This window comes from Lontra canadensis, unplaced genomic scaffold (assembly GCF_010015895.1).
Source record: "Lontra canadensis isolate GAN:19392208 unplaced genomic scaffold, GSC_riverotter_1.0 scaffold107, whole genome shotgun sequence".
Taxonomy (NCBI): domain Eukaryota; kingdom Metazoa; phylum Chordata; class Mammalia; order Carnivora; family Mustelidae; genus Lontra; species Lontra canadensis.
This window is the reverse complement of record NW_022631101.1, coordinates 2,760,236-2,783,754: the sequence shown is the minus strand read 5'-3', so window position 1 is coordinate 2,783,754 and position 23,519 is coordinate 2,760,236. Positions and strand designations below refer to the sequence as shown.

Sequence of the window (23,519 nt, the reverse complement as noted above, 5' to 3'; positions counted from 1 at the left end):
ATTCTCAGGTTCCTGGTGAAGGCATCTTGGCAACAGCAGTGGCAGGGCCAGGATTGGAACCTAGTCCCAGGGTCTCACAAGCCTTCTCGTGGCCCAGCCCTCCGTAGAGCCCTGCACACCGGAAAGATCCAAGGGAAGCAATCTTAAGGAATGTTGCTCCAGGCCCACAGAACAATGTTTTGGGTCCTGGGCCGTGGCACAGGCTAGTCCTCCTGCTTGGAAACCTCTTCCACCAGGCTCAGCGCTAAGGTCACTTCCCCCAGGAAACCCTCCTTGACCCCTGGCTAGGTCGGGTGCCACTCTGGGCTGTCCCCATCCCCCACCCCCCACCCTGATTCTCACATCCCAGTCCTGCCCACCCCAGTCCTCACTGCCCAGGGCAGGGCTGGGGTTTTCGCTGTCACCACTGAGTCCCCAGCACCGTCCAGCACAAGGCCACAGTAGTTCTCAATACATATGGAATCATTAAAGCAACCTCGTTCTCCCAGAGCTTCGGTGTCCCCAAACCATTAGACCAGCAGGACCCAACTCCATCCTATCCCAAATATACTTTATGACACAAACTCCTTGCAAAATACCCCTTGTACTCCTCTCTAAATGAAATGCCTACACAGTATGTCCTGCCTACATACATCTTTTTTTTTTCTTTTTTAAGATTTTATTCATCCTTTTGAAAGACGGGGAACGAGGCAGGGAGAGGGGCAGAGGGAGAAGGAGAAGCAGACTCCCCGTTGAGCAGAGAGCTCAATTCAGGGCTGCACCCCAGGACCCCAGGATCATGACGTGAGCAGAAGGTCGATGCTTCACTGACTGAGCCACCCAGGCATCCCATTCTTTTTCTTTTTTAACTTAAATAAACCCTACTCCCAACCTGGAGCTCAAACACACGACCCCAAGACCAAGAGTCGCATGCCCTTCCGACTGAGCCAACCAGGCACCCCTATACACATCATTTTTAGTATAATAACCTAAACTGACCATAAAGGAGAAATTACAGAAATCGAAGGGAAGAAATTTGTAATAAGGCAACACACGTGAACCCTGGAAATCGTCAAGAAGTAGTCAAACGCTTTCAGCTCTTACAACGAATACGCTTGGGTGTTGGAATGCTTGCTAATGAAACAACATCCTTTGGCGGGTAGCTGAGATTTCTAAAAAGGGCTGAGCGCATGCGCAGGCGCGTGTGCAGCCCAGTCTTCCGTGCGTGTCTTCCCGAGGACCCTGGAATACCGCAGCTGGTGGCTGTGGTGAGCTCCTCGGGTGTGACTTTGACAGCAGGAGCGGGGTTGCAGGGGTGACGTGATGATCTAGAACGATGCATCACCCTCGGTTGATTTCTGAACACGACGTAGCACAATTTTCCCTCGACGCAAGTAGGGGGGGGACTCCCTGGAAAATTCATGATATACTGAAACCATGCAAATAACACTTTGTGTCTACCCACAAAAGAATGTCTCAGGTGCAAAGGCCTGACAAGGTCAAGCGCTGGTAAAGATCGTGTGCAGCCGCGGGGACCCTTGCCCACGGCTGGAGGGGGATACAAAATGCCGCCGCCACAGTGGGGTAACCTCTGGGCAATTTCGGCTATGGTTGGACGCGAACACTCACCCTAGGCGCCAGCAAACACACCTGTCAGCATCGACCCAACAGAAATGGCGTGCACACATTCACCAAGCGACATGTCACCTATGAGAATGTTCATAGCAGCGGGACGCCTGGGTAGCTGGTTTGGGCTCAGGTCATGATCCCAAGGTCCTGGGATGGGGCTCCCTGCTCCAGGACAAGTCTGCTTCTTCCTCTCCTTCTGCCTGCTGCTCCCCCTGCTTGTGCTCTCTCTCTTTGTCGAATAAATAAATAAAATCTTTTTTTAAAAAAGGGGGTTAGATTTTCATAGCAGCTTTAACATAATTGCCCCTCAGATGGGCTGATTTGTGTCCCCTCCCCATTCATGTGTCAAACACCCAACCCCGGCCCCAGGGCCTCAGAATGTGACCTAATTTGGACATCGGCCTTTTACAGAGGTAATTCGGTGAAAATGAGGCCATTAGGGTGGGCCCTAATCCCGTGTGACTGGTGTCCTTGTAAGAAGAGATTAGTATACACGCACACAGAGGAAAGCCTGGAGGCCGCAGGGAGAAAACAGCCATCCCTGAGCCCAGGAGAGAGGCCGCAGAAGAAACCAAGCCTGCTGGCTCCTTGAGGTAGGACTTCTCACCTCCAGGATTATGAGAAAAGAAAGTTTTGTTGCTTCCTGCCATCCAGCCTGGGCTGCTTAGTGGTGGCCACGCTGAGCAAAACTGATACCACCCCAAATCAGAAGCAACCAGAATGCCCTTCCGGGGGGCAATGGATATTCTCACTGCGGTGTCTTGACACAGGGGGAGACCATCCAGCAGGGAAAATGAACCGTCCCTACCCACGCTCAGCGGCGTGCACAAATCTTAGGAACATTATGGCGAGTGACAAAAGCCAGACATGAAGAAGCACAGACCGTGTGATTCTACTGATAGGAAGTTCTAGAACAGGCAAAAGTCACCTCTGCTGTTAGAATCGGGGATAATGGGGCTCCTGGGGGGCTCAGTCATTAACCTTCTGCCTTTGGCTCATGATCATGATCCCAGGGTTCTGGGATGGAGCCCCGAGTCAGGCTCCCTTTTGGTGGGAAGCCTGCTTCTCCCTCTCCCACTCCCCTTGCCCGTGTTCCCTCTCTTGCTGTCTCAAATAAATAAAGTTAAAAGAAAAAAAAAGATTCAAGGACAATGATGGTCCAGGGGGGAGGGACTCTAAAGGGCCTCCTCCTGGGAAGAGGCTGGAGCTTATCATGTTTTAATCCCTTTCCCTGGGGACCTGATGACACGGAGTTTTACACTTGGGATATGTGGGTTTTAGGAAAGGGTGTAAGTTATGCCTTCCTCTCAACAACGTTTTAAAGAACTTTGGAAATAGGGGCGCCTGGGTGGCTCAGTGGGTAAAAGCCTCCGCCTTTGGCTCAGGTCATGATCCCAAGGTCCTGGGATCCAGCCCCTCATCGGGCTCTCTGCTCAGCAGGGGGCCTGCTTCTTCCTCTCTCTGCCTGTCTCTCTGCCTGCTTGTAATCTCTGTCAAATAAATGAACAAAAATCATTTAAAAAATTTTTTAAAAAGAACTTTGGAAATAAAATGCGGAAGTTCAAAAAGACACCATTAAAAATACCTTGTGTTTGTACGTGAAATGGAGTTAAGTTCTAGCATCAGTACATAGTTCCCAGACTACATGAAGATCTGGTAGGAAATTTGTCAGCCAAGCGGGCCGACTTTCGCGGAGCGAGTTTCCCGCTCGCCACCAGGAGCCGCTGTGGCGCACTCCTTGCCGCTTTACACGCGGGACAAGCATTCATTCAACGAACAGTACTTGAACCATGAAAACCCTCTCCGTGCCCGGCCTCGTTCTGGTTTTCCGATCTGTGAAACGGAGATCAGAACATACAGCTGTCCTGGAGGCTTGTCCCTGTCCCCATGGAGCTCACTTTCTCCAAGAGAAGACAGACCCTACGTAGCTAAACAAATGAATATGTTAATAAGAGCGCTGTGGAGCAAAGTAAGGCTGGGTGACAGGACAGAGATGGTTCCGGAAGGCTTCTCTGAGGAGGTGACGTTTGAGCAGAGACCAGAGTGAAACGTGGGGGCAAGCCAGATAAATACGGGGGCGACCCATGTGAAGGAAAGAAACATGGTGGCTCTGTTCACTAGCAGCAAGGTGGAAAAGGAGACTGAGGTAGACCCAGCCAAGCCCAGTAGGAGGTAAAAAGTGACATATTCTCTGGCGCAAACACTTCAGGCTGAGGTACAGACAAGATGATCTCCTATGAGGCTGGAGAGAGTCAAGGAAGCAATCAGAGGGTCCTGCCTGGACGAGGTGGCACAAGATAAAGCTTAGAGTATTTGTTTTATCATGATTGCTTTAAAGTCCCAACTGGCTTGCCTACAGCCACATCTCCAACCCTGAAAGAGAGTCCGTGCTAACATTTAAACAGTATATATTTATGTTTTTATTTTAATTCCAGCTAGTTAACCTGCAGTGCTTAAAGAGCATTTTCTACATGGCGGCCTCACTTTTGTTGCATGAATTATCTTCTAAGCTCATCCCAAAGCCCTTCTAACAACCACTTTACAAAGCAGGACACTAAAGCCCAGAGATGCTGTGAATTGCCCAGGGTCACCCGTCCAGCTGGGATTCGAGCCTGTAGGGATCTTTCTGACTCCAGAGCTCACTATACCACCTCTCTGACACGTCTATTACAACTCTTAGCAGTATCATGCTAGGCAAGGTACTTAATCTTTCTGTGACTCGGTTTCCCCATGTGGAAAATGGCGCTCGTGAAAACAGCTCATAAGGATTATATAAGATAAGTGCCGAGAACAGTGCCACGCACACTGCATGTTTTTGCTGTTACTGCAATGATCCATTGAATCTGCCAACAGCTACTGAGCCAGTAATGTAAACTTCACTTTCTATACGTCTATACGTATAGAATCTATACGTCTGAATAAATCCAGAATCCTACCACATCTCCTACCTCTACTTCCCGCCTTTCAGGATAGTCACAGGATTTAACGACGTCGTGTACACAGTAGGTGTGTCATTATTTACGATTATTATTTCTCTCAGCCCCTTCCTCCTTCCAGCTGCTCCCGCCAAAACCTGGAGTTGCCCAAACTTCTCTCTTTCCCTCACATCCACACCCAATGCCTCAGCCAATCCCATCGGCTCCCCCTTGGATCTGACCCGAGGATCACATCCTTGCTGGGCTCCCTGCTCTCCGCTCACAGCCTGTTTCCCACTTGACCGCCAGAGGGCGCCTGTGAGGACTAAATCCGCTCACCTCCCTCTGCTCAGAATCCTCCAGAGGCTCCCACCTTGTCAGAGTAAAAGCTAAAGTCTTCATCTGGATTTAAGCCCCTCTCAGACCTCGCCTTCCATCCCTCTCCCCTTCTTCACTCACTCCCAGCTCTTCCCAGCTGCAGAGGAGCTCCTCGCCATCCTGGACATGCCCACTCTGGTCTCAGGACCCTCGCACCTGCCCTTCCTTCTGTCTGGGCATTCCTTGCTTCTTCACCTGCTTTGGGCCTTTACTAAACTATCACTTCCTCGGTCACCCTTGTGAATAAGACCACCCTCAACACTCTTGAGCCCTCTCCCCTGCTTCCTTTCTGGACTTCGAGACTCCCTTTGCATTCTTATTTGCGTTCTTTATTGTCGGTCTCCCCTAGACCAGAGATTTAGCCTCATGGATTGAGACGTGGGTTTTCGTCTGTTCTGCTCACTGTTGTATTCCCAGTGCCTACAACATTGCCTGGCCCAGAGGAGGCCCTCGATAAGCCTCTGCTGAATGAATGAATGAATGAATGACCGACCACAGACATCCTGGTGGTCTTACCCATTCCCTTCTCTCCCCGTGGAAGCCCCCAGAGGGCTCCATTCACCAGCTGTGACCTTAGGCAGCCGACCTCAGTTCTCTGACCTCAGTTTACCCACTGTAAATGGAATTTAAGATGGTCTCCTCCCCAGCGGGGTCGTTGTAAGGATTAAATGGGTTCCTATTTGCAGCGTTCATAACCCCGCGACGCGGTCAGTGGCAAAGGTGGACTTTTTGCGCGGCACCTGTGCTTCCGCATTTCGCCGCTCGGGGGCAGCAGGCGCCCGAAGGATTCGCCCGCGCGGCGCGCGCGGGAAACTGAGCGGGGGTAACTCCAGCAGAGGAAGCTGATGAAATCCAAGCCAGCTAGCAGTGAGCTCATCCCGCCCGGGCGCCTCCGGAAGCCACGGGGCCGCCAGGCCTCCGCCTGGCCCGAGCGATAAAGCTCCGGTGCTGAACCATGGCGGGAAGTCCTTCCTGAAGTCTGCCCTGCGTGGGGCCTGCTGCCAGAATCCTAGGCCTGCAGGGAGGGGCGAGGATGAAGTCGCGAATAGTCCCCTGGCTGTCTCCGCGGAATGAAAAGTGAATTCTGAGCATGGCTGTGGGAGTGAGAAAGAAAGGGGATGGGGGAGGGAGGAGGGGGGAAGGAAGGGGGGAGAGTCAGAGACAAGAGACAAGAGACAAGAGACAAGGGAAGGGGAGACGAAGCTGGGGAGACTGAGGCAGAGGAAGGGGAGACGGAGACTGAGGAGACAGCTCGGCAAAGTCAGAGGGAGGGACAGAGATGGAGAGAGACAGAGACAGGAAGAGAGATGGGGAGACAGAGAGACATCAGGACATGCAGAGATGGCGAGACAGACCCTGGAAGAGACAGAGACGGCGTGTGGGAGACAGAGGCAGAGAGAGCGCGACGGCAGGGGCACAGAGGGAGCGAGAGAGCAACGTGGGAAAGACGGAGCCGCGCCGAGACCTAGCGAGTGGCAGAGACGCGGGAAGCCGAGGCACAGAGCCCCGCGGGGGAGATGGACGGAGTCCCGGGGACAGAGCCGCAGACTGTGGGCGAGCCAGTGGGGAGAGGGTCGGCTGCAGGGTCGGGCCGGGCGCGGGGTGCGGCGCGGGGAGGGCCCCTCCCCACCCCCCCATCCCCGGGGCGGCGGCGGCGGCGGCGGCGGCCGAGTTCCCGAGTTACCAAGTTACCGCAGGATTCGCGAGCTTCTCACTGGCGAGGCCGCAGCCAATCAGAAGGCAGCGCCGCTGTTCTCGGGCAGGAGGCCCGGAGACGCGCGCACCTTCCCCCGACACCCAGCGAAGCACGCGGACACACAATCGCAGTAGCTCGCACACACACACTGTCCCAGGGACGCGCAGCATCGCCCCCACACGCGCGCACCATCACCGTGACACGCACACAGACGTGCACACACCGGGAGCACGCCGAGACCCACGGCATCGCAGGGGCACACCGAATCTCACTCGGCAGACACAGTCCCAGAACATACACGAGCACTGCCCGGACCCACAACCACAACGACACACCTTAGGCCAACACATAACCGCATCCACCAGACACGTGCAGTCCCCATGACTTAGTCCCCAGAGCACACAGTATCAGGGACACACACACACACACACACACACACGATCACAGTGACACCCTCATAACCCCACAGCCAATTTAACCCTGTGACACACAACCACAGTGACACACTCAGTCACGGCAGTTCACAACATTGCAGAGACACACCATTTTATTAACATATATAGAGTCCCATATAGAGAGAGACACATATCATCCTGACAACACAACCACAATGACACAATTACAACGACACACATACAATGACACGAAGAGTTGCGTGGATGCACATATGCTCAGTAATGCATGGTGCCATGAACACACAACACTTTAGATACAATGACAGTGTTACACACACAATCCCACCATACACAGCACTGTTCAGACACACACAGTAACAGTGACACACATGCACATCTCTTGACACACAGCAGAGCGCAATGGCACACAACAGTGACACAACATACCCAGCACACTACACCACAGTAATGTTACACCAATGCGTCCTACCACATCAACACAAGGGTACAATGACACAGCACTTTCACAAACACTTCTACTAACACACATCATTCCCACATGTAGACAGTCCCCATGCCACACCAACACAATCACACAGACACACACCATCATACACAATCCCCATGTCACGCCAACACAATCACATGGACACACACTGATGTTGTGTCCACAATCACATGGACACACACCATCTCACCCATGCACACCAGCCCACTGCACAAAACAACACATTGACACAACACGCAGACACACCATCACACTCACACACAGCACACCAGAACATCACACAATAGCATATTGATGCACAACCGCAGTCACAGACACCCAGTGGGACAAATGTAGCAGGCTGACACACCATACCACCTTCCTGACACACACAATCGACTGACATACAATAGCACACTAACAGTCAAACACACCCACACACCGCACCCTAACACAACCACCACCCTCATATGTCAGCCCTTTGACACACAGCACACTGACCCAGCAGAGCTCCAGAGAACTCTCCAGCACACACACACACATACACACAGTCACACAAACACTGCCCCATCCTTGCCCTTGCCCCAGTAAGATGCGTGCAGTGTGGGATGCTGGAGGGGGTGGGTGTGCTGAGTGGGCTTGTGTCTGTGTGTGTGTGTGTGTGTGTGTGTGTTTATGCCTCCTCTTCCCGGCCCTTCCTGGGGGGGCGGGGCCATGCGGCAGCCGCTGTTACCGGGTAAACTTCCCCGCCCCCCCCCCAGCGCGGCCATTAGTCAACCCCCCCCAGGATGATGTCATCGCCTCATTCTGGAGGCTGAGTAATCCTCGACTCCGCCCCCCCCCAGGTACCGGGGTAGGGGCGGGCCGCACCTGGGCTCACCAGGGTCTGGAGCTAGGGGCTCTGCTCCCTGGGTTTCCCTGGGGTGGGGACTGAGGAATCTGAGCTGCTCTGGAGTGGCCTGGGGACTCACATGAGGGTCCCTTGAGGCTGGAGGCTACCAGTCCTGGATCCCTGGTGGCCAACTAAAGGCACTGGAAGGCTGGAACTTCCAGATCTGGGGTCCAGAGCATCGGAGGGTCCTGGAACTGGGAACAACGCCCCTGCACCACTGTGAGGGGCTGGGTCATCTCTGCAGGTGTCTGGGGGAGTGTCTGAGAGACTTGGAGTTTAGACTCCGAAGTCCTTGACACCGTGAGGCTGGTACCCTGGGGGCGGGGGCTGGGCGGTGGGTGTCAGGGAGTAGAGGGAGTGGCTGTGGGGTCAGATGCCTGGGTCCTGGGAAATCAGCAACTTGACGCTGGGGAAGAGGGTTCAGAGGGGAGGGAAGCTAGCAGGTCTGCACCCTGGATCTGGGCAGGTGGTCATCCGGATGAGTTGGGACACATGAGGGTCTGGTGACTGTTGGGGGGCGGGGGGGGCTTCCAGTACCAATACGGGTGAGGGCCAGGATGCCCAGGGTCTCTGGGCATCTCAGGGCCTGAGGTCCAAAGGCCTGAGTCCCTGTTAGGGGAGATGGGGGACGGTGGGGGGAATGCTGCATCCTAACTTTTATAGCATCAGACAGACCTGGAGTCCCCTTTCTGGGGCACCCTCAGCCCTTGTTTCCTGGGGCTAGGAAACTAACATCCCCCAGGGTGAGGAGGCTCATATCTTGATGTCACAGGAGAGGGCATGCCTGGGTCCTTTGGGGAGGGCGGGGTCACTTATGGGGTCGGGACGCTGGGTCCTTTTAAGAGGAGGGGGAAATCCTCAGGGTCTCTTTCAAGATGCCTGAATCTCGTTCTGGGGTGGGGGTGGGGGTGGGGGGACAAACAGCCCCTGCCTTCGTGAGGTCAGGACGCCCAGGTCTCCTCTGGGAGGGGAACGCTCGGCCCCTGTGTTCACAAGGCCAACTCCAGCGTACCTTCCTGGCGGGGCGGAGGGACGGGATGCGCAGCCACTGTTTCCAGCCCATCCCAAGTGCCCATCCTCGCCCCAAGAGTACGGGGCGGGGTGGAGGGGGGGTTGGGGTGGGAGGATGGGACGGTGCCCTGCCCGGGCCTCACCCCAGCCCCGCAGGCTTGCAGGCCGTGTGCCCGGCAGCTCCCCGGGGCCCGGTTCCCCGCCCCCCGCGCCGAGGGCTCCCCCAGATCCGGGCGGGCGGGCGCGGCGGCGGCCAATGAGCTCGCTCGCCGTCTCCGGGAGCCGGGCCGGCTCTGCCCGCCTGGCATTGGGCACGCGGTGGGCAGCGGCGGGCGGGGCCTGGGGGTCCTCGCGCCTGGTTGGGCCAGGCTTGTTGCTGGGTAACGGGGCGGCGAGTTTCCCCTGGCAACGGCGGCGGGTACCGCTCACTGGCTGGCCGGGAAGGAGGGGGGGGCGGGGGCGCAGGCAGGCCCCGCAGACCCCAGCAACAGCGCGCGGCCCCCGCCCCGCCGGGGAGCGGTAACCTTCACACACGCCGGCCGCTCGGACCCTGCGGACACCCGCGCCCCCGCCCAGCCCCCACGCGGCTCCGGTCCAGCCTCCGGGCCTGGGAGGCCGGCTACATCGAGGAACCCAGGAGGCCCCCTCCCCTCCGTGGAGAGCCAGGACTCAGGCCCTGCAGTGAAAAGTTAAGTCCTTCCCAACTCCCTCTCCCCGAGCTGCGAAATCTACTCACCCAGAATGGCATACAAGATACCGCGGAAGCTGATGGGTCGCCAGTAAACCAGCTGGGACTTTTATTTTCTGGAACCAATGAGTCACACGGAGGCTACTCCTTCGGGCCACTGTTCTGAGTGCGTTACAAACAGAAACCCACGTAATCTTCACAGTTCCTTTTTGGGTCCCGCGGTGACCCTCTCTACAAATAAGGAAACTGAGACAGGGAAAGCTACTTGCTCAAGGTCATCATTTGAACCCGGGAGCGGGGCTCCAAAGTCTGGGTCTTTTATCACTTCACTGTGCTGAATGTGTCTCTCTCAGAGGCATTCATAGTCAAAGCTTTCTTTAAAATTATTTTTTATCATTTTTATTTTGTTTAAAGATTTAATTTATTTGACAGAGAGAGACACAGGGAGAGAGGGAACACAAACAAGCAGGGGGAGTGGGAGAGGGAGAGGCAGGTTTCCCCTTGGAGCAGGGAGCCGGATGCGAGGCTCCATCCCAGGACCCTGAGATCATGACCTGAGCCGAAAGCAGATGCTTAACCCACTGAGCCACCCAGGCGCCCCAGTCATTTTTATTTTTTAAGTAACTCTATGCCCCTGATGTGGGACTTGAACTCATGACCCTTAGATCAAGAGTCAGTGAGAAATTGCAGGTCAAGCAAAACCCACTAGTGGCTGGCCTGTGGACCACTGGTTTGAGACCCCTGCCCCAACTTGAGGGTCTTAGCTTGAAGTCCGTGTTTGGATTCTCAGAGAGTCAATGGACTCCCACATTGGTAGTATTCATGATGGGTAACATGTATGAATCGCCCACTAGGCCCCAGGGCTCTCTTTTTCTTGATCTTCTTACTCTGCTAAATCCTGTAAGGTAGGGACCTGTGCTGTCCTAACACCAAGCGGAGGAAACTGAGACTCAGGCACATGACTGCTGACCCAAGGCCACACAGCTAGCAGGCGGTAGAGCGAGGGATTCTAACTCAGGCCATTTAGAACGGAGTTCATTCTCTTTGGTGAGATCTGCAAGCAGCTTTGGTGGGGATGGGCCACAGCTGTGGGGATGCTGATCGAGTGCTCTTAGCCGACTCTCCACAGCACGGAATCATCTGGGCCCAAATAAAGGAGGTTGAGAACCCCCGGTGTATGCCAAGTCCGACTCCATCACCATCACAGCCGCCACTACCACCCACTGCCTCCCCATCAGCCACCTCACCACCAACCCCTCTCATCTCTCCAGCTAATCTCTCTCGCTGTCTCTTTCTGACTTTCTCCACTTCCCTGAGCTTACTGTCTCTGTTTGTATCTCTTTTTACCTCTATTTCTCACCCTCCATCAGAGGTGTGGGTGAACCCTCCAATTTTAAGAGACCCTTGTCCCTCCCCCCCCAAAAAAGAGGCCCTTTTCCCCTATCCAGGGGAGCAGGGACCAGAGGCAGGGTTGGAAGGAGGCCCAGAATGCTCTTCCAGGAACCTAGAGAGGAGGGAGTCCCTTGGTCCCTCAGGAGACCTGGTAGAGGTGGAGGTAGGGATATGTGGTCTGGAAGATGCAGGTGGGGCCTTCTCCGTCCCTGCGCCCTAGGGTAGGGGTCTCCAAAGGCAGCCCTCGAGATAGTCACAAACATTCTTGGCCACACAGCGTTTAATCTGGAGTTTGTATGCCTCTAGAAGGAAAAATACTTGTTCCAATTAGCCCCAGTCCCCACCACGCCCTATTGTCTGACCCTGGACTCCTTTCTCTCATTTATTTAATCACGAGATTGAGCCCCCCCCCCGGTCCGGGGTGATAGGATGCCAGAATTTGGAACAGGATCTGGACTAGACGGTGAGAAAGATCATGACCGGTGACAGTGCTTATGACTTGCTAAAACTCTAGGCCCACTCCTCTGCCCACCAAGCCGGATTCCTAGCATTCTTCACAGTCATTCCTCACCCCCATCCCCACCCCCGGCTCAGAACACTCTAGCACATCTGGTCTCCTGGTGTCCAGTCTTAGATTGGGCAACCAGATGGCACAGACCCATGAGAAAGGGGTACAGGGTAGACTGGGAGCTAGCCCAGGGCTGGGGCCTGTCTCCCAACTTCATCAGTGCCAGGCACAGAGCAAACACCCACAATAATTAGTTATACTAGTGATAATAGCTACCATTTATTAGGTGCTCAGTCGGTGTCAGACAATGCACTCAGTAACTTCCATGCATGACCTCATTTCATAAACGTCCAAAGCAGCATCTCTCACACACCTTTAAACTTGGTCTACAGTCAAAAATACGCTTTCTCCGTGACCTGATATGTATTCACTAGGTATAAGCAGTGTTTCCACAAAACGGTATTTTCTTTGACTTCATGATTTTTTCTAAGTGATGTCCTATTTTATATTTTTGTTTTTTTGTCAAGAGCCCCTCAAGTCATAGGTAGAAGGATTGATAAGAAAGGGGCACCAGGGAAGTATGAGGGGTTACAGAAATGTCCCAAATCTTGCTTAGGGTGGTGTACAGTCATTTACACACATGGCAGACATTTGTCACAACTCACCAGACTGTGCACCTAAAAGAGTAAACTTCATTACATGGATATGTGTCTCAATAAAGTTAAGTAAAAAAACAGTAAGATCCACAAAAGTCATTTCACAATGCATGGTTTGCTCATGACCCACAGTTTGAAGAGCACTGGAAGGAAGGAAGGGATTAATGAATGAGGGAAGGGAAGGAGAGAGGGAGGCTGAGGGAGGCCCCACTATGTATGTCTGTATGTATGTATTATGTAGGTAAGTAAGCTCTACACCCAGTGTGGGACTTGAACTCAAGACCTGGAGACCAAGAGTCACGTCCTCTAGGAACTGAGCCAACCAGGTGCCCCCCCAACTCCCCAATATTTAAAGTAGGGAGATTTTACAGATGTGCACCTCCGGCTCCTCTTGGGACATGGAGGGATATGGGCCCGGAGGGAACCAAGTCCGAGAACCTGGAGAAGCCCAGTTTCGCTCAGGTCTGGCATCCTTTCTCAGCCAGCCCATGCCTCCCGAGGTGCTCAGATGACTGGCCCTGTGTGACGCGTTTCATGGCTCGTGGGTTGGGCTAGGGGTGTGACATAGAGGGAATGGAAAGTGCATAGGTGCCTGAGCTCCTGAGTCCTGGGCAAAGGGAAGGAGATGGGGTCACCACCGCAGAGTGAGGAAAGACCAGCAAGGAGTAACTGAGAAAGGGAAGTGAAAGCCAGGAGGCAGGGTGCTAGCATGTCCCCGCAGGGGCAGCCTGCCCGGGCATGTCCCATCTGGTGCTAGGGGTTTCCTTCTTGCCCTGAGTCCCCTGCCAGCCAGATTTGTGGCAAGTGTGGCCAGGTGTGCCTGCTCCAGAGAGTGTCCCCGGCAGTGGGCCAGTTACCAGGAACCTGTGACAGGTGTGCTTCGGGACTGTTCTGGGGGTCCGTTTTTGTTTGTGTCTGACTTGATCTGTATCCCTGAGGTCAGTTACTGACAGCTGTAATGGGTCAATTGTGAACTGGTGTGGCTGCGTTTGTGTGTGTCCCTGTAGGAGCGTCACCTAGATCAAGCTCTGTGTTCAGGTGTTCCTGTGACAGGTGTGTGCGTGTGTGTGCGCGCGTGTCCACCTGCGCCTATCAGAAAGCGTGTGTTTCCTGAGAAGCGCTCAGCCTCAGCCCGTGACTGCGTGTGTGTGCTGGGGGTGCCCGTTCCGTGGCAATGTTGGTGAACACAGTTTGTGGGTCCCCTTTGCTTATCAGTGTGGGCGTTTGTGCAACACAGCCCCCTTCCTTGTGTCCGTCCGCGTGTCCTAGGGACCCTGTCAGCTAGCCGGTCTCTTTAATTGTGTCTGGGTGCGAGACTGTGCGCCCCAATCATCGTGGGAGCCGGCATATCCGCTCCCCGGTCCACGGGGTGCATTTGTGCGAGTGTGGCCGTGCGCCTGCGAGTGGCTCGTTGCCGTGGCCCTGTCAGCACGTGACTTTGTGTACCCTGGAGCGCCAGCCGGTCAGTCGGCGTACGCGTCTCTGGGCGCGTGTGTCTGCGGGTCCCAGTCAGTGTGTCAGTGTGTCAGCGCGTGTGTCCAGCTGTCCCGCCGGCCGAGCGGCCCCGGTCGGCACGCCTCGGTCCTCCTCGCCGCGGGCCAGGCCCTGCCCCGCCCCCGACTGCAGGGAAACCCCCGCGCGGAGGTAGGGGGGCGCGGCGCGCGCCTGCAAGTCCCGACTTGTCCGCCGCGGGCGGGTGGGCGGGCGGGGCCGTGGCGTCACGGGGGGGCGGGGCGTGGGACCCGCCGGGCGGGGGCGGGGCGGGGCGGGGCGGCCGCCGAGCGGGCAGGGGATCCGCCGGGCGGCCTGAGACGCGGCGCGAGCCACATGCGAGCGGGCGCCTAGCGGCGGAGGCGGCGGCAACGGCGGCAGCGACAGACTCGGCAGCGGGGGCCACGACGCGGACGCGCCTACAGCCCGAGCAGGAGCAGCAGGAGCCACAGCCACAGCAGCCGCCACTGCAGTTAGAGCAGCAGTAGCGGCCGCCGCCGCAGCAGCAGCAGCCGCAGCGAGCGGCGCTAGGCGGGCGCGCCCTCTCGAAGGAAGCCGCCCGCCCCCCATCACCGCCCCCTCCAGCGTGTTCATGCCCCCGGGGTGAGTGTGCGCACCCCGAGTCCCCACGGGCCGCGACTGGCCAGGCCGGGTGGGCTCCCTGGAGGAGGTGGCAGGAGTGCGCTGGGAGAGCAGTGGGATCGCGCTGCATCCCCACCCTGTGCCTCCCTCTCTCCCCACCCTCCATCCCACGAACGACCCTGGGTTGGGGTCGCTGGGCCGGAGGCACTAAGGGTCCGGGAGCGCAGGTGTCTCAGCGGTCCGGCGGGTTTGTTTACAAACAATGGGGTGCGGGCTCGGCAGCGCCCCCTGGCGGCCAGTGAGGGCCCGGGGAAGAGAGTCGACCCCGACTGCCCCGGCCCCCGCAGTCCGGGAGGGGCGCGCAGGGGGGTGGGGCGGGTGGCTTGTAGAGGCGGCCACACCCCAGGCGCGCGCCCGCTGGGGGCGGCGACGGGGGGGCGGCTCGCGGGCCGTGGAGTCTGCGGCTCCTGCGGGCGGGGGCTGCGCCCCAGCAACAGCCGGTTATTGGCCCCTCGCTCGCCTGGCGGGCGGGGCGGGCGCACGTGGCGGCGGCGGGGTGGGGGGGTGTGCTGTGACAGCAGAGGGGGGCGTCTGGGCCCGCCGTGGGAGCGCGCGTGTGCGGGGTTGTGGATCTGCAGGTGTCTCGCCTGGGTGTGTGCATGTGTCTGGCTCCGAGTTAGTACTGGGGTCCGCAGGGGGTGGAGGTGTCAGTCCCGGGGAATGTTGGGGCTGTGTCCCGTCGGGGTGTGTGCTTGAGTCTCCCCATGAGTGTTTGTGTGATGGTCTGTGTATGCCGTGCCCGAGGGCTGGGTGCTGTTTATGCGCGGTGTACCTGCGTGTGTGTGTATGTGTGTGTGTGTTGTGTGCTCTGTGAGAGTTGTCAGTGGGCGCTGTTTGGGGCTGATTCTCTGGGTCTGTGTTGACTGCATGAGCTACAGTACGTGGCTGGGGTGTTTGTGTGTTGCTTGAGTGAGCTGGGTGTGAGGGTTTGTGTGCGCGTGTCTTGCCCGATGTGCTGTTTGTGTGTGCTTGTGTCTTGACTGTATGTACTGTCTGTGTCGATCTCTAGGGCATGTGTCTCAGCTAAGCGTTTGTGATGGTGTGCCTGCTGAGCGCAGTGGCTGTTTTCTGTCCAGGTGCGTGAGCACGCGCGCGCGCGTGTGTGTGTGTGTGGTGGTGGGGTTGTCTCTGTCTGTGTTTGGCTTGTGTGTCTGGCATCCGAGTCTGGAAATTGAGGACTCGGTGGGGTCTGTGTGGTGCTGTCAGTGGGTGTTACTGGCAGTCCGGGGCTGTGTCTGAGACCGTGTGTGTGTCTTGTGTGTGTGTGTGTGTGTTGGGTCTGAGGGGCTTGTCTCTGTGATCGGCTGGCTCATGTGTGTCATGTGGGCTGCGTGTGTGGAGTGTTTATGTCAGTCACGTGAGACCAGTGTTTTCTGTGGGTGCCTGAGGTGTGCGCGCTGCCACGGCTGTGTGGGATTAGAGTTGGCTGGGATGTGTGCGTGTGCATGTGTGTCCGAGGCTGACAGTTGGGGATGGTGTTTTGAGGTTGGTGGTGGAGGGTTAGCTGAGGTCTGCTCTTCGGCGTGTGTGCTGATGCATCTGGGTCTGATGACAGGAGTGTGTGTGTGCCTCATTTCCATGCGTCCCGGGATCTGAGAGTTGGCAATGGCGGGGGGGGGGGCATGTTTTGGGTGTGTTGGTCTCTGTGTATGTCCACGGATGTCCGTGGGGTGTTGGTATTTGTGTAAGCCCTGAGGTGTGCAGGTCTGACCTCGTGGGTGTGTGTATATGTGTGGGGGGAGGGGCGTGTGTCTGAGAAGGGGGACAGTGCCTGTGTGGTGTGTCTCTGTGTTTGCGATGGCTGCATTGTCCGTGTGTGTCCACACGCATATCCACAGTGGGTCAGTGAGTTCTGACAGTTTGTGTATGTGTGTGCACAGGGATGGAGGGGCTGGGATGTGGCAGCCAGTCTGCATTCTGATGGTCTGTGTGTATGTGTGTGTCCACGTTTTGGTCAGGGTGTGTGTGTGTGTGCATATGTGTGTCCTGTACTGGGTAGCAATCCCAGAGATCGGAACCATTTCTGTGCCAATGGGAGATGAGGTGGGAGGTCAGGCTGGCCAGTCCCAAGGGAGCCCTTACCTGTGTGGCGTGTACCCTTCACCACCTCCCCCACCCCTGCCGGAAGTAGTATTTGCCACTGAGGTCCTGCATGAGTCCGTGTGCATGGCCATCACCGTGTTCCGGAAGTCAGCCCCACCAGCCCATGCTCTGGGTGACTCCCAGGCTGGGTGAGTTTGTGTTCTGAGGCTGTCTCCCCTCCTGCACACACGCGCGTGTGCACACACACACACACACCTGACAGACTCCTCCATCTGGGTCCTGTGTGAGCCCTTGGACTTGCTGTGAGAGCTGTCCTGTGCCTCCTTGACCGTTGTGGGCACCATCACCACGTGCATGGGAGGCGGTCCCCACCTGGGGGGGCCCTGTGACAGACCCTCGGTGGCCATCTGTCCTTTGGGGCCATCGCAGCTGCCTACAGTGCCCCGTCTGGGCCATGTGTGTTGGGAGACCTTCCCTGGACCCCTGCCCCCCAAAGGTGCTGGTGGCTGTGTGCAGGAGTGAGTGGGGGGTGTCCTGTGTGCCCCCTGCACTGCCTACCTGACCGCACCCCTCTCCCCTGTCCTGCAGGCCCCAGGGAGCGCCATGGCCCGAGCACGCCAGGAGGGCAGCTCCCCGGAGCCCGTAGAGGGCCTGTCCCGCGACGGCCCGCGCCCCTTTCCCCTCAGCCGCCTGGTGCCCTCGGCCGTGTCCTGTGGCCTCTGCGAGCCCGGCCTGCCCGCCGCCCCCCCCGCCCCCGCCCTGCTGCCCGCCGCCTACCTCTGCGCCCCCACCGCCCCTCCCGCCGTCACCGCCGCCCTGGGGGGCCCCCGCTGGCCTGGGGGGTCCCCGCAGCCGGCCCCGAGGCCCGCGCCCCGACGGTGAGTGCCGCCCCACACGGGCGCCCCGGGATGCGGGGAGCCAGGAAAGAGACATTGAGGAACTGGAGAAGTGGGAGCGAGCCGGGGGGAGGAGGTGGCGAGCCGGCCGGGCCACAGGGAGGGTGTGGCCAGTGTGGTCTTTGTGTTGCAAGAAGCAGGAAGACTGAGTGGGAGGCTGGGGGTGGGGGGAGGCGGGGTGGGAAGTCCCTCCTGGAATCTGACTGCAGTCCCCGAGTTGCAGCCCACAGCCTTTTCCGGGCCGGGGCAGCAGCTGTTTCCCAGCCCCCACCTCCCAGAGTCTGGGTCTCCTTAACCTCTCTGAGGACGATAATTGGAGGGAGTGTGGGCAGAGCGAGAGGACTGTCACTTCGGGACTTGGGGGGGTGGGGGGTGGCCTTTTGCCTTTATCTGCATCTCTGACCAGGGCCGCCCTCTCCGCAGTCCGGGAGGAGGAAGGAGAGGGGGAGGGGCCATTGTGTGGGGAAAGTGGGGGTGGGGGAGGCCAGAGTGGGAAAGTGAGTCTTGGGGAGGGAAGGGTTAAAGGTCCCCTGCCGGATGGGCTGTTAACCCTCTGGTGCCCTGCCAGCCCCATCCCGGCCTACACGCTCAGTGGCAGGGAAGATCGTCCCGCTTTCCCTCTCCACCCCAACCCCTCACCCTGTCCCTGGAGCCCGGGGAGATCAGGGAAGAGAAAACTTCCCTGGCTGGGCTCCCCAGCAGCAGAGGCAAGAGGGGACCCGATTTCAAGACCACAGGCACAGCTGTGGAAACTGAGGCCCCCATTTTAGGCCTGAGGATGCCCCTCGCCAGGACCTGGTGTGGCTCTGGAGGGAGGCAGATACTGCGGGGCGGCCCAGAAGGGGTGGGGCAGGAAGGCGTATCCCGAATCCCAGCCCCCCAGGCCCGGGCTCGCTCGGAGGCAGCCAGTCTGGCCTTCTGGTCTCCGTGCCCCTGCCACATCCGGGGGTGTGGCTTCGCTGTGGTTGGACACCAGAGGGCAGGAGACCTGAGGCTTGTGACTGCGTGTTGTCAGTCGCCGTATCCCTATGTGACCTTGGGCCACTTCTTAGGGTGGGCCTCAGTTTCCCCATCTGTTAAGTGGAACAGGCAAAATTTGGTCCCGTTTTGGAATAGTTGGGTCGGATAAGAGGGAGACTTCCAGACTAACACGGGCAGTGGGGGATGGGGGTAAGCTGGCTAGCCAGGTAGCCCCGAGAGAGGCCTCCCCAGGACATCCTCTTGCTTTCTGGCGCCTGGGGAGCGGAAGCTGAGAAACCTGGCTTTTGGAAGGGAAAAACAGAATCGCTAGAAATGAGGCGGGGAGCAGAAAGGAAATTGGGAGGCTGGAAAAGGGAGAAGCGGGCCCTGGCTAATTGGTCCCTCGGGGCCGCCTCAGGCCCGACAGGGGTGGTGGGTGCTGACCACGCCCCCCCCCCTCCCCGGCTTTTCCCAGGTCCTCAGCCCTCACTCTCGCCGGCGGAGCCGCACCTGGAATCGCCGGTGCCCAGTGCCCCGGGGGCCCTGGCGGGCGGCCCCACCCAGGCAGCCCCGGGAGTCCGGGGGGAGGAGGAGCAGTGGGCCCGGGAGATCGGGGCCCAGCTGCGGAGGATGGCGGACGACCTCAACGCGCTGTACGAGCGGCGGGTGAGTGCTGGGGGCGGGGTAGACGGCAGGTGGGACTTCCCGCCCCGGAGGGGGCTGCGGGCGGGCCCCGCCAGATGTGCGGCAGCTGCTGCCCGACGCGGCGGGGTCGCGCTGGGGACAGGCAGGTGGGAGGGGCGGCGGGCCCGCGGACCTGACGAACGGCCCGCGCGGCGGCGGCTGGCACAGGCCGGGCCAGGACCTGGACCGCCTCGAGCGCCGCGGCGCGCCCGCGGCCCGCGGCCGCGGGGACTGAGGGCGGCGCTCGGCGGAGCGGCTCATATATCCCGGGCTATTTATAGCCGGTGAGTCAGCAGCGGCGGCGCGGCCGCGCCCGCCCCTCCCACCCGCCGGCGCGCGCGGACGGCAGCGCGCCACACAGCTTCCCGGGCGGCCCGGGGCGGGGCGGGCCGTGGAGCCCCGCCCCCGCGGGAGGCCCCGCCCCCAAGCCCGCGGCTCGGCCTCTGTTAAGACAAAATCTTGGGAGCTTATGGCGTAGAACAGAGAATAACAAATATCAGGGCGCCGAGCACCCAGCTCTGTCCAACCTGAACATTACACCCGCGCCGCTTGCTTATTGAAAGAAAAACAAAACCCGGATGTTGTCAAGCCCCTCGCTCCCCCTCCACCCTCTTCTCCTTTCCAAAGGAAACCTCTCAAGTTGGCGTGTCCCATGACTCCGCAGGTGTTGATCCCGCTACAGACTAGTGATCAGGCCACAAACAATGCTTAGGTTGGCGGGATGTTTTTGGGCTTCATATACGAGATATGGTGTGTTTCTCTCCAAACTTTTCCCCTCCTGTATTAGCTTTGAGACTGATCCGTGTGAGCAAAGCGTTTTCGCTGTTTCTGTAGCGTTCTGATGGATCAACATACAGTGTCCTTGTTCATTTTCTCATTGATGGATATTTAGGATTTAAAACAAAAAGAATGTTTCAAATTTCATTGGCTTGTTTTTTTTGTTTGTTTTGGCTTTGGTTTCTTCCTGAGGATACACATTTTTCGGTGCACTTGTGTGTACCCCACAGTACAGACGTGGCTGCTCGGCTTTACCCGGTGATTGCTAATTGCTCCCAGAGATGACTGTGCTGGGCAGCACCCCAAAGCAGTGAAACATTGGCAGGCTTTCCAGCTGATGCCATTCTGACATGCCCCCTTTGCTACCTCCCAGCTTCGAGAGTTGGTGGGGAGTAAGGAGAGGGTGGGGATTGGTACAGGGCGTCCCACAGCCTGGCACCCACTAGGGTCATAAGGATGGTTTATCTGACTTTGTTCTCATCAGTCAGAGGAGCTTCCCATCCTTTCAGGGGGATGAGACCAGGGGGGCCCTGCCTGTTAGCAGCGGGCCTGGCCCTGCACTCAGGATAGGGAATGGGACAGAGCTACAGCTTACCTTTCCTTTGTACTGGGCGGGGGAGTCTTCCGTGTGGCTTCCTTCTTTCTCACTTGCCTAGCAATGTGGAACTGAGAGGGTCCTAGAGGCCACCGCAAGCCTTCATCCCGTTGCTGGAAATAGGGCAGAGGTTAGCTTTGTCTGCACAGACTTCTGTGCAGCCTCAGCACAGAAGGTGAACTGTTGTTCCCAGGGCTTGTCCTTCCACGGATCGTTCTAGAATCACTGAGACTATAGGCTCCCTGCTCCCTTCTCTGTCACTTTCCAACCTTTGAGGGGAGGGCAGGACAGTCTGCCATCCAGCCGCCCCCCAATCCTGCCACCCCCCAGCCCTGGCTGATTTTGGTCCAGAGACTAGGGGAGCACTTGCTGGGCTCAGGCACTGTGCTGAGGACACTGGGTCTGCGACCTTGCCGTCCATCCTATTCTGTTCTAGATGAGGACGCTGACTTGGACCCTGGTGGGGGGAGGAGCGGGGGATATGATGGACCCAGTCAGCAGTGATAGGGCCCACCGCTGAGGGCTGGTAGCTCACCCTTAGGAACCTGCCTCCCTCATCCTGGCCCTTGGGCCCAATCACCCACACGCCTCTGTCCCCCTGTCGGAAGCCCACTCTAACTTCCTCTTTTCCCTCTCCCTAGAGACAAGAGGAGCAGCAGCGACACCGCCCCTCCCCCTGGAGGGTCCTGTACAATCTCATCATGGGACTCCTGCCCTTACCCAGGGGCCGTGGAGCCCCAGAGATGGAGCCCAATTAGGTGCCTGCACCCGCCCGGTGGACGTCAGGGACTTGGGGGGCAGGACCCTCCCACCTCCTGATGCCCTGGCCAGCGCGGGGGACTTTTTCTGCACCATGTAGCATACTGGACTACCAGCCCTGCCTGTCCCAGGGGCGGGCCAGGGCCGCCACTCCAGCCCCAGTCCCGGCCTAGCCTGGGGACACTGATGGAGATGTGGACTCCTGGGTCCCTGGCTGGGAAGCCAGGGGAGAGAGGGCTGACGGACTCAGCGTCTGAAGGCAGCGGTGACGGAGAGGGTGGGGACGGAGCCACCCGCCTCTGCCGCCCACCACCATCTCAGGAAAGGCTGCTGGTGCTGGCTGCCCGTTCCAGCTGCAGGGGTGACACTGGGGGTGGGGGGAAGCTCCCTCCCAGTGCTCCTTCACTTTGGGCCTAGCCTCAGGCCCCTGGTGCTTCCCCCCCTCCTCCTGGGGAGGGGGCCCGTGAAGAGCAAATGAGCCAAACGTGACCACTAGCCTCCTGGAGCCAGAGAATGGGGTGGGTCTGATGGCTGCCCCAGCCCAGCGCCCAGCCATCTTCCCTGAGCCAGCCGGCGGGTGGTGGGCATGCCTGCCTCACCTTCATCTGGGGGTGGCCAGGAGGGGCCCAGACTGTGAATCCTGTGCTCTGCCCGTGACCACCCCCCCGCCCCCATCAATCCCATTGCATAGGTTTAGAGAGAGCACGTGTGACCACTGGCATTCATTTGGGGGGGTGGGATATTTTGGCGGAAACCGCCCCAGCCTTAGTCCCCAGGGCGAAGCGCTGGGGGGAAGACGGGGAGTCAGGGAGGGGGGGAAATCGCAGAAGAGGGAGGAGTCTGGGAGCGGGGAGGGATGGCCCAGCCTGTAAAATACTGTATATGCGCTGCTGTAGATACCGGAATGAATTTTCTGTACATGTTTGGTTAATTTTTTTTGTACATGATTTTTGTATGTTTCCTTTTCAATAAAATCAGATTGGAACAGTGGATACTCTTTCTGCTTTCTTTCCCCAAGGCGTGGTCTGGTCCAAGCCTCCGTGACCCCTCTCTGGGACGAGGTGGGAGAGGCATTCCACCCACAGAGCCCATCAGGCTCTCCAGCTGTATCCAACGGGAGGCTGAGGAGCACAGGCGCCACTGTATACACCCGGCCTCCATGCATCCCTATGCAACTCCCCGTAAAAGCAAAGCCCTAGAAGAGCGGAGTTTTGTTTTGTCTTGTTTAAGAGTTCGAGTCCTCTCCGCACCCGCACGTGGGTTTCGAACTTGCAAGCCTGAGGCCAAGAGTCCCATGCCCGACTAGTGGAGTCAGCCAGGGCCTCCGAAGGCAGGGGGTGGGTTTCTCCGGTGCTTTATCGTCACTTTATCCCCGCTGGATAAAGAACATCCTGGAAGCTCCATGTTTGGGGAATGAATGAATGACCTAGAACTTCTAAAGAAGCACCAGCAGGAGTCCTGGGGCACGTGTCAGCCATCAAGCTGCCCTTGACGCCACCCTCCCGGACGGAGAGCACCTCAAGCTATGACCCTTCTAAAGGATCGGGGTAAGCGGGCAAGATCACTTTGGAAAGGAATCTGGCAAAAGCTTGTCAAGCAGGTGGTGGGCATTATCTGTGCCAGCAACTGGCTTCCTGGGCGCCCTCTCTTAGAAATGCATGGGCACGAGTGTCCAAAGGTTGGCAACTCGAGAAAACAACTCTATGTCTCCAGCAGCAGTTGAAAGGGTCTCAAGTCTGCTCTAGGCATGCAACAGAATAATTGACAGGGGGTAGCCGGAATGAACTAGAACTCTACTAGAACTCTCCCTCTTCTCAGGGAGAAGAAAAAAAAAAAAAAAAGCGGGTGGCAAAATGGTGGCGGGTACCTGGGTGTTACTCTATTATTCTCTGTATTTTCCGTCGGGACTTAAACGCTGTGCACAGAGGCCAAGGGTAGGGGCGTTCACCCCCAGCCGTCTGTCTGGCTGCTCCTGGGCAAAGAATGCTTCCCACACGGGCAACCTAGGGCTTCCCCTTTCCAGGAACAGTTCGTGGAATCACTGAT

At 57.9% G+C, this 23,519-nt stretch overlaps 1 protein-coding gene across 1 annotated transcript; it reads left to right on the top strand.

Moving 5' to 3' along the window:
- The first annotated feature begins 17,227 nt into the window (after window positions 1–17,227).
- BBC3 (BCL2 binding component 3) lies at window positions 17,228–21,577 on the top strand. Its single transcript, XM_032839172.1, is given in 5 exon segments — window positions 17,228–17,298; window positions 17,391–17,639; window positions 17,641–17,680; window positions 19,134–19,324; window positions 21,356–21,577. Coding segments are annotated over 5 exon segments (639 nt in total). The 5' UTR covers window positions 17,228–17,256; the 3' UTR covers window positions 21,473–21,577.
- Window positions 21,578–23,519: the final 1,942 nt, after the last annotated feature.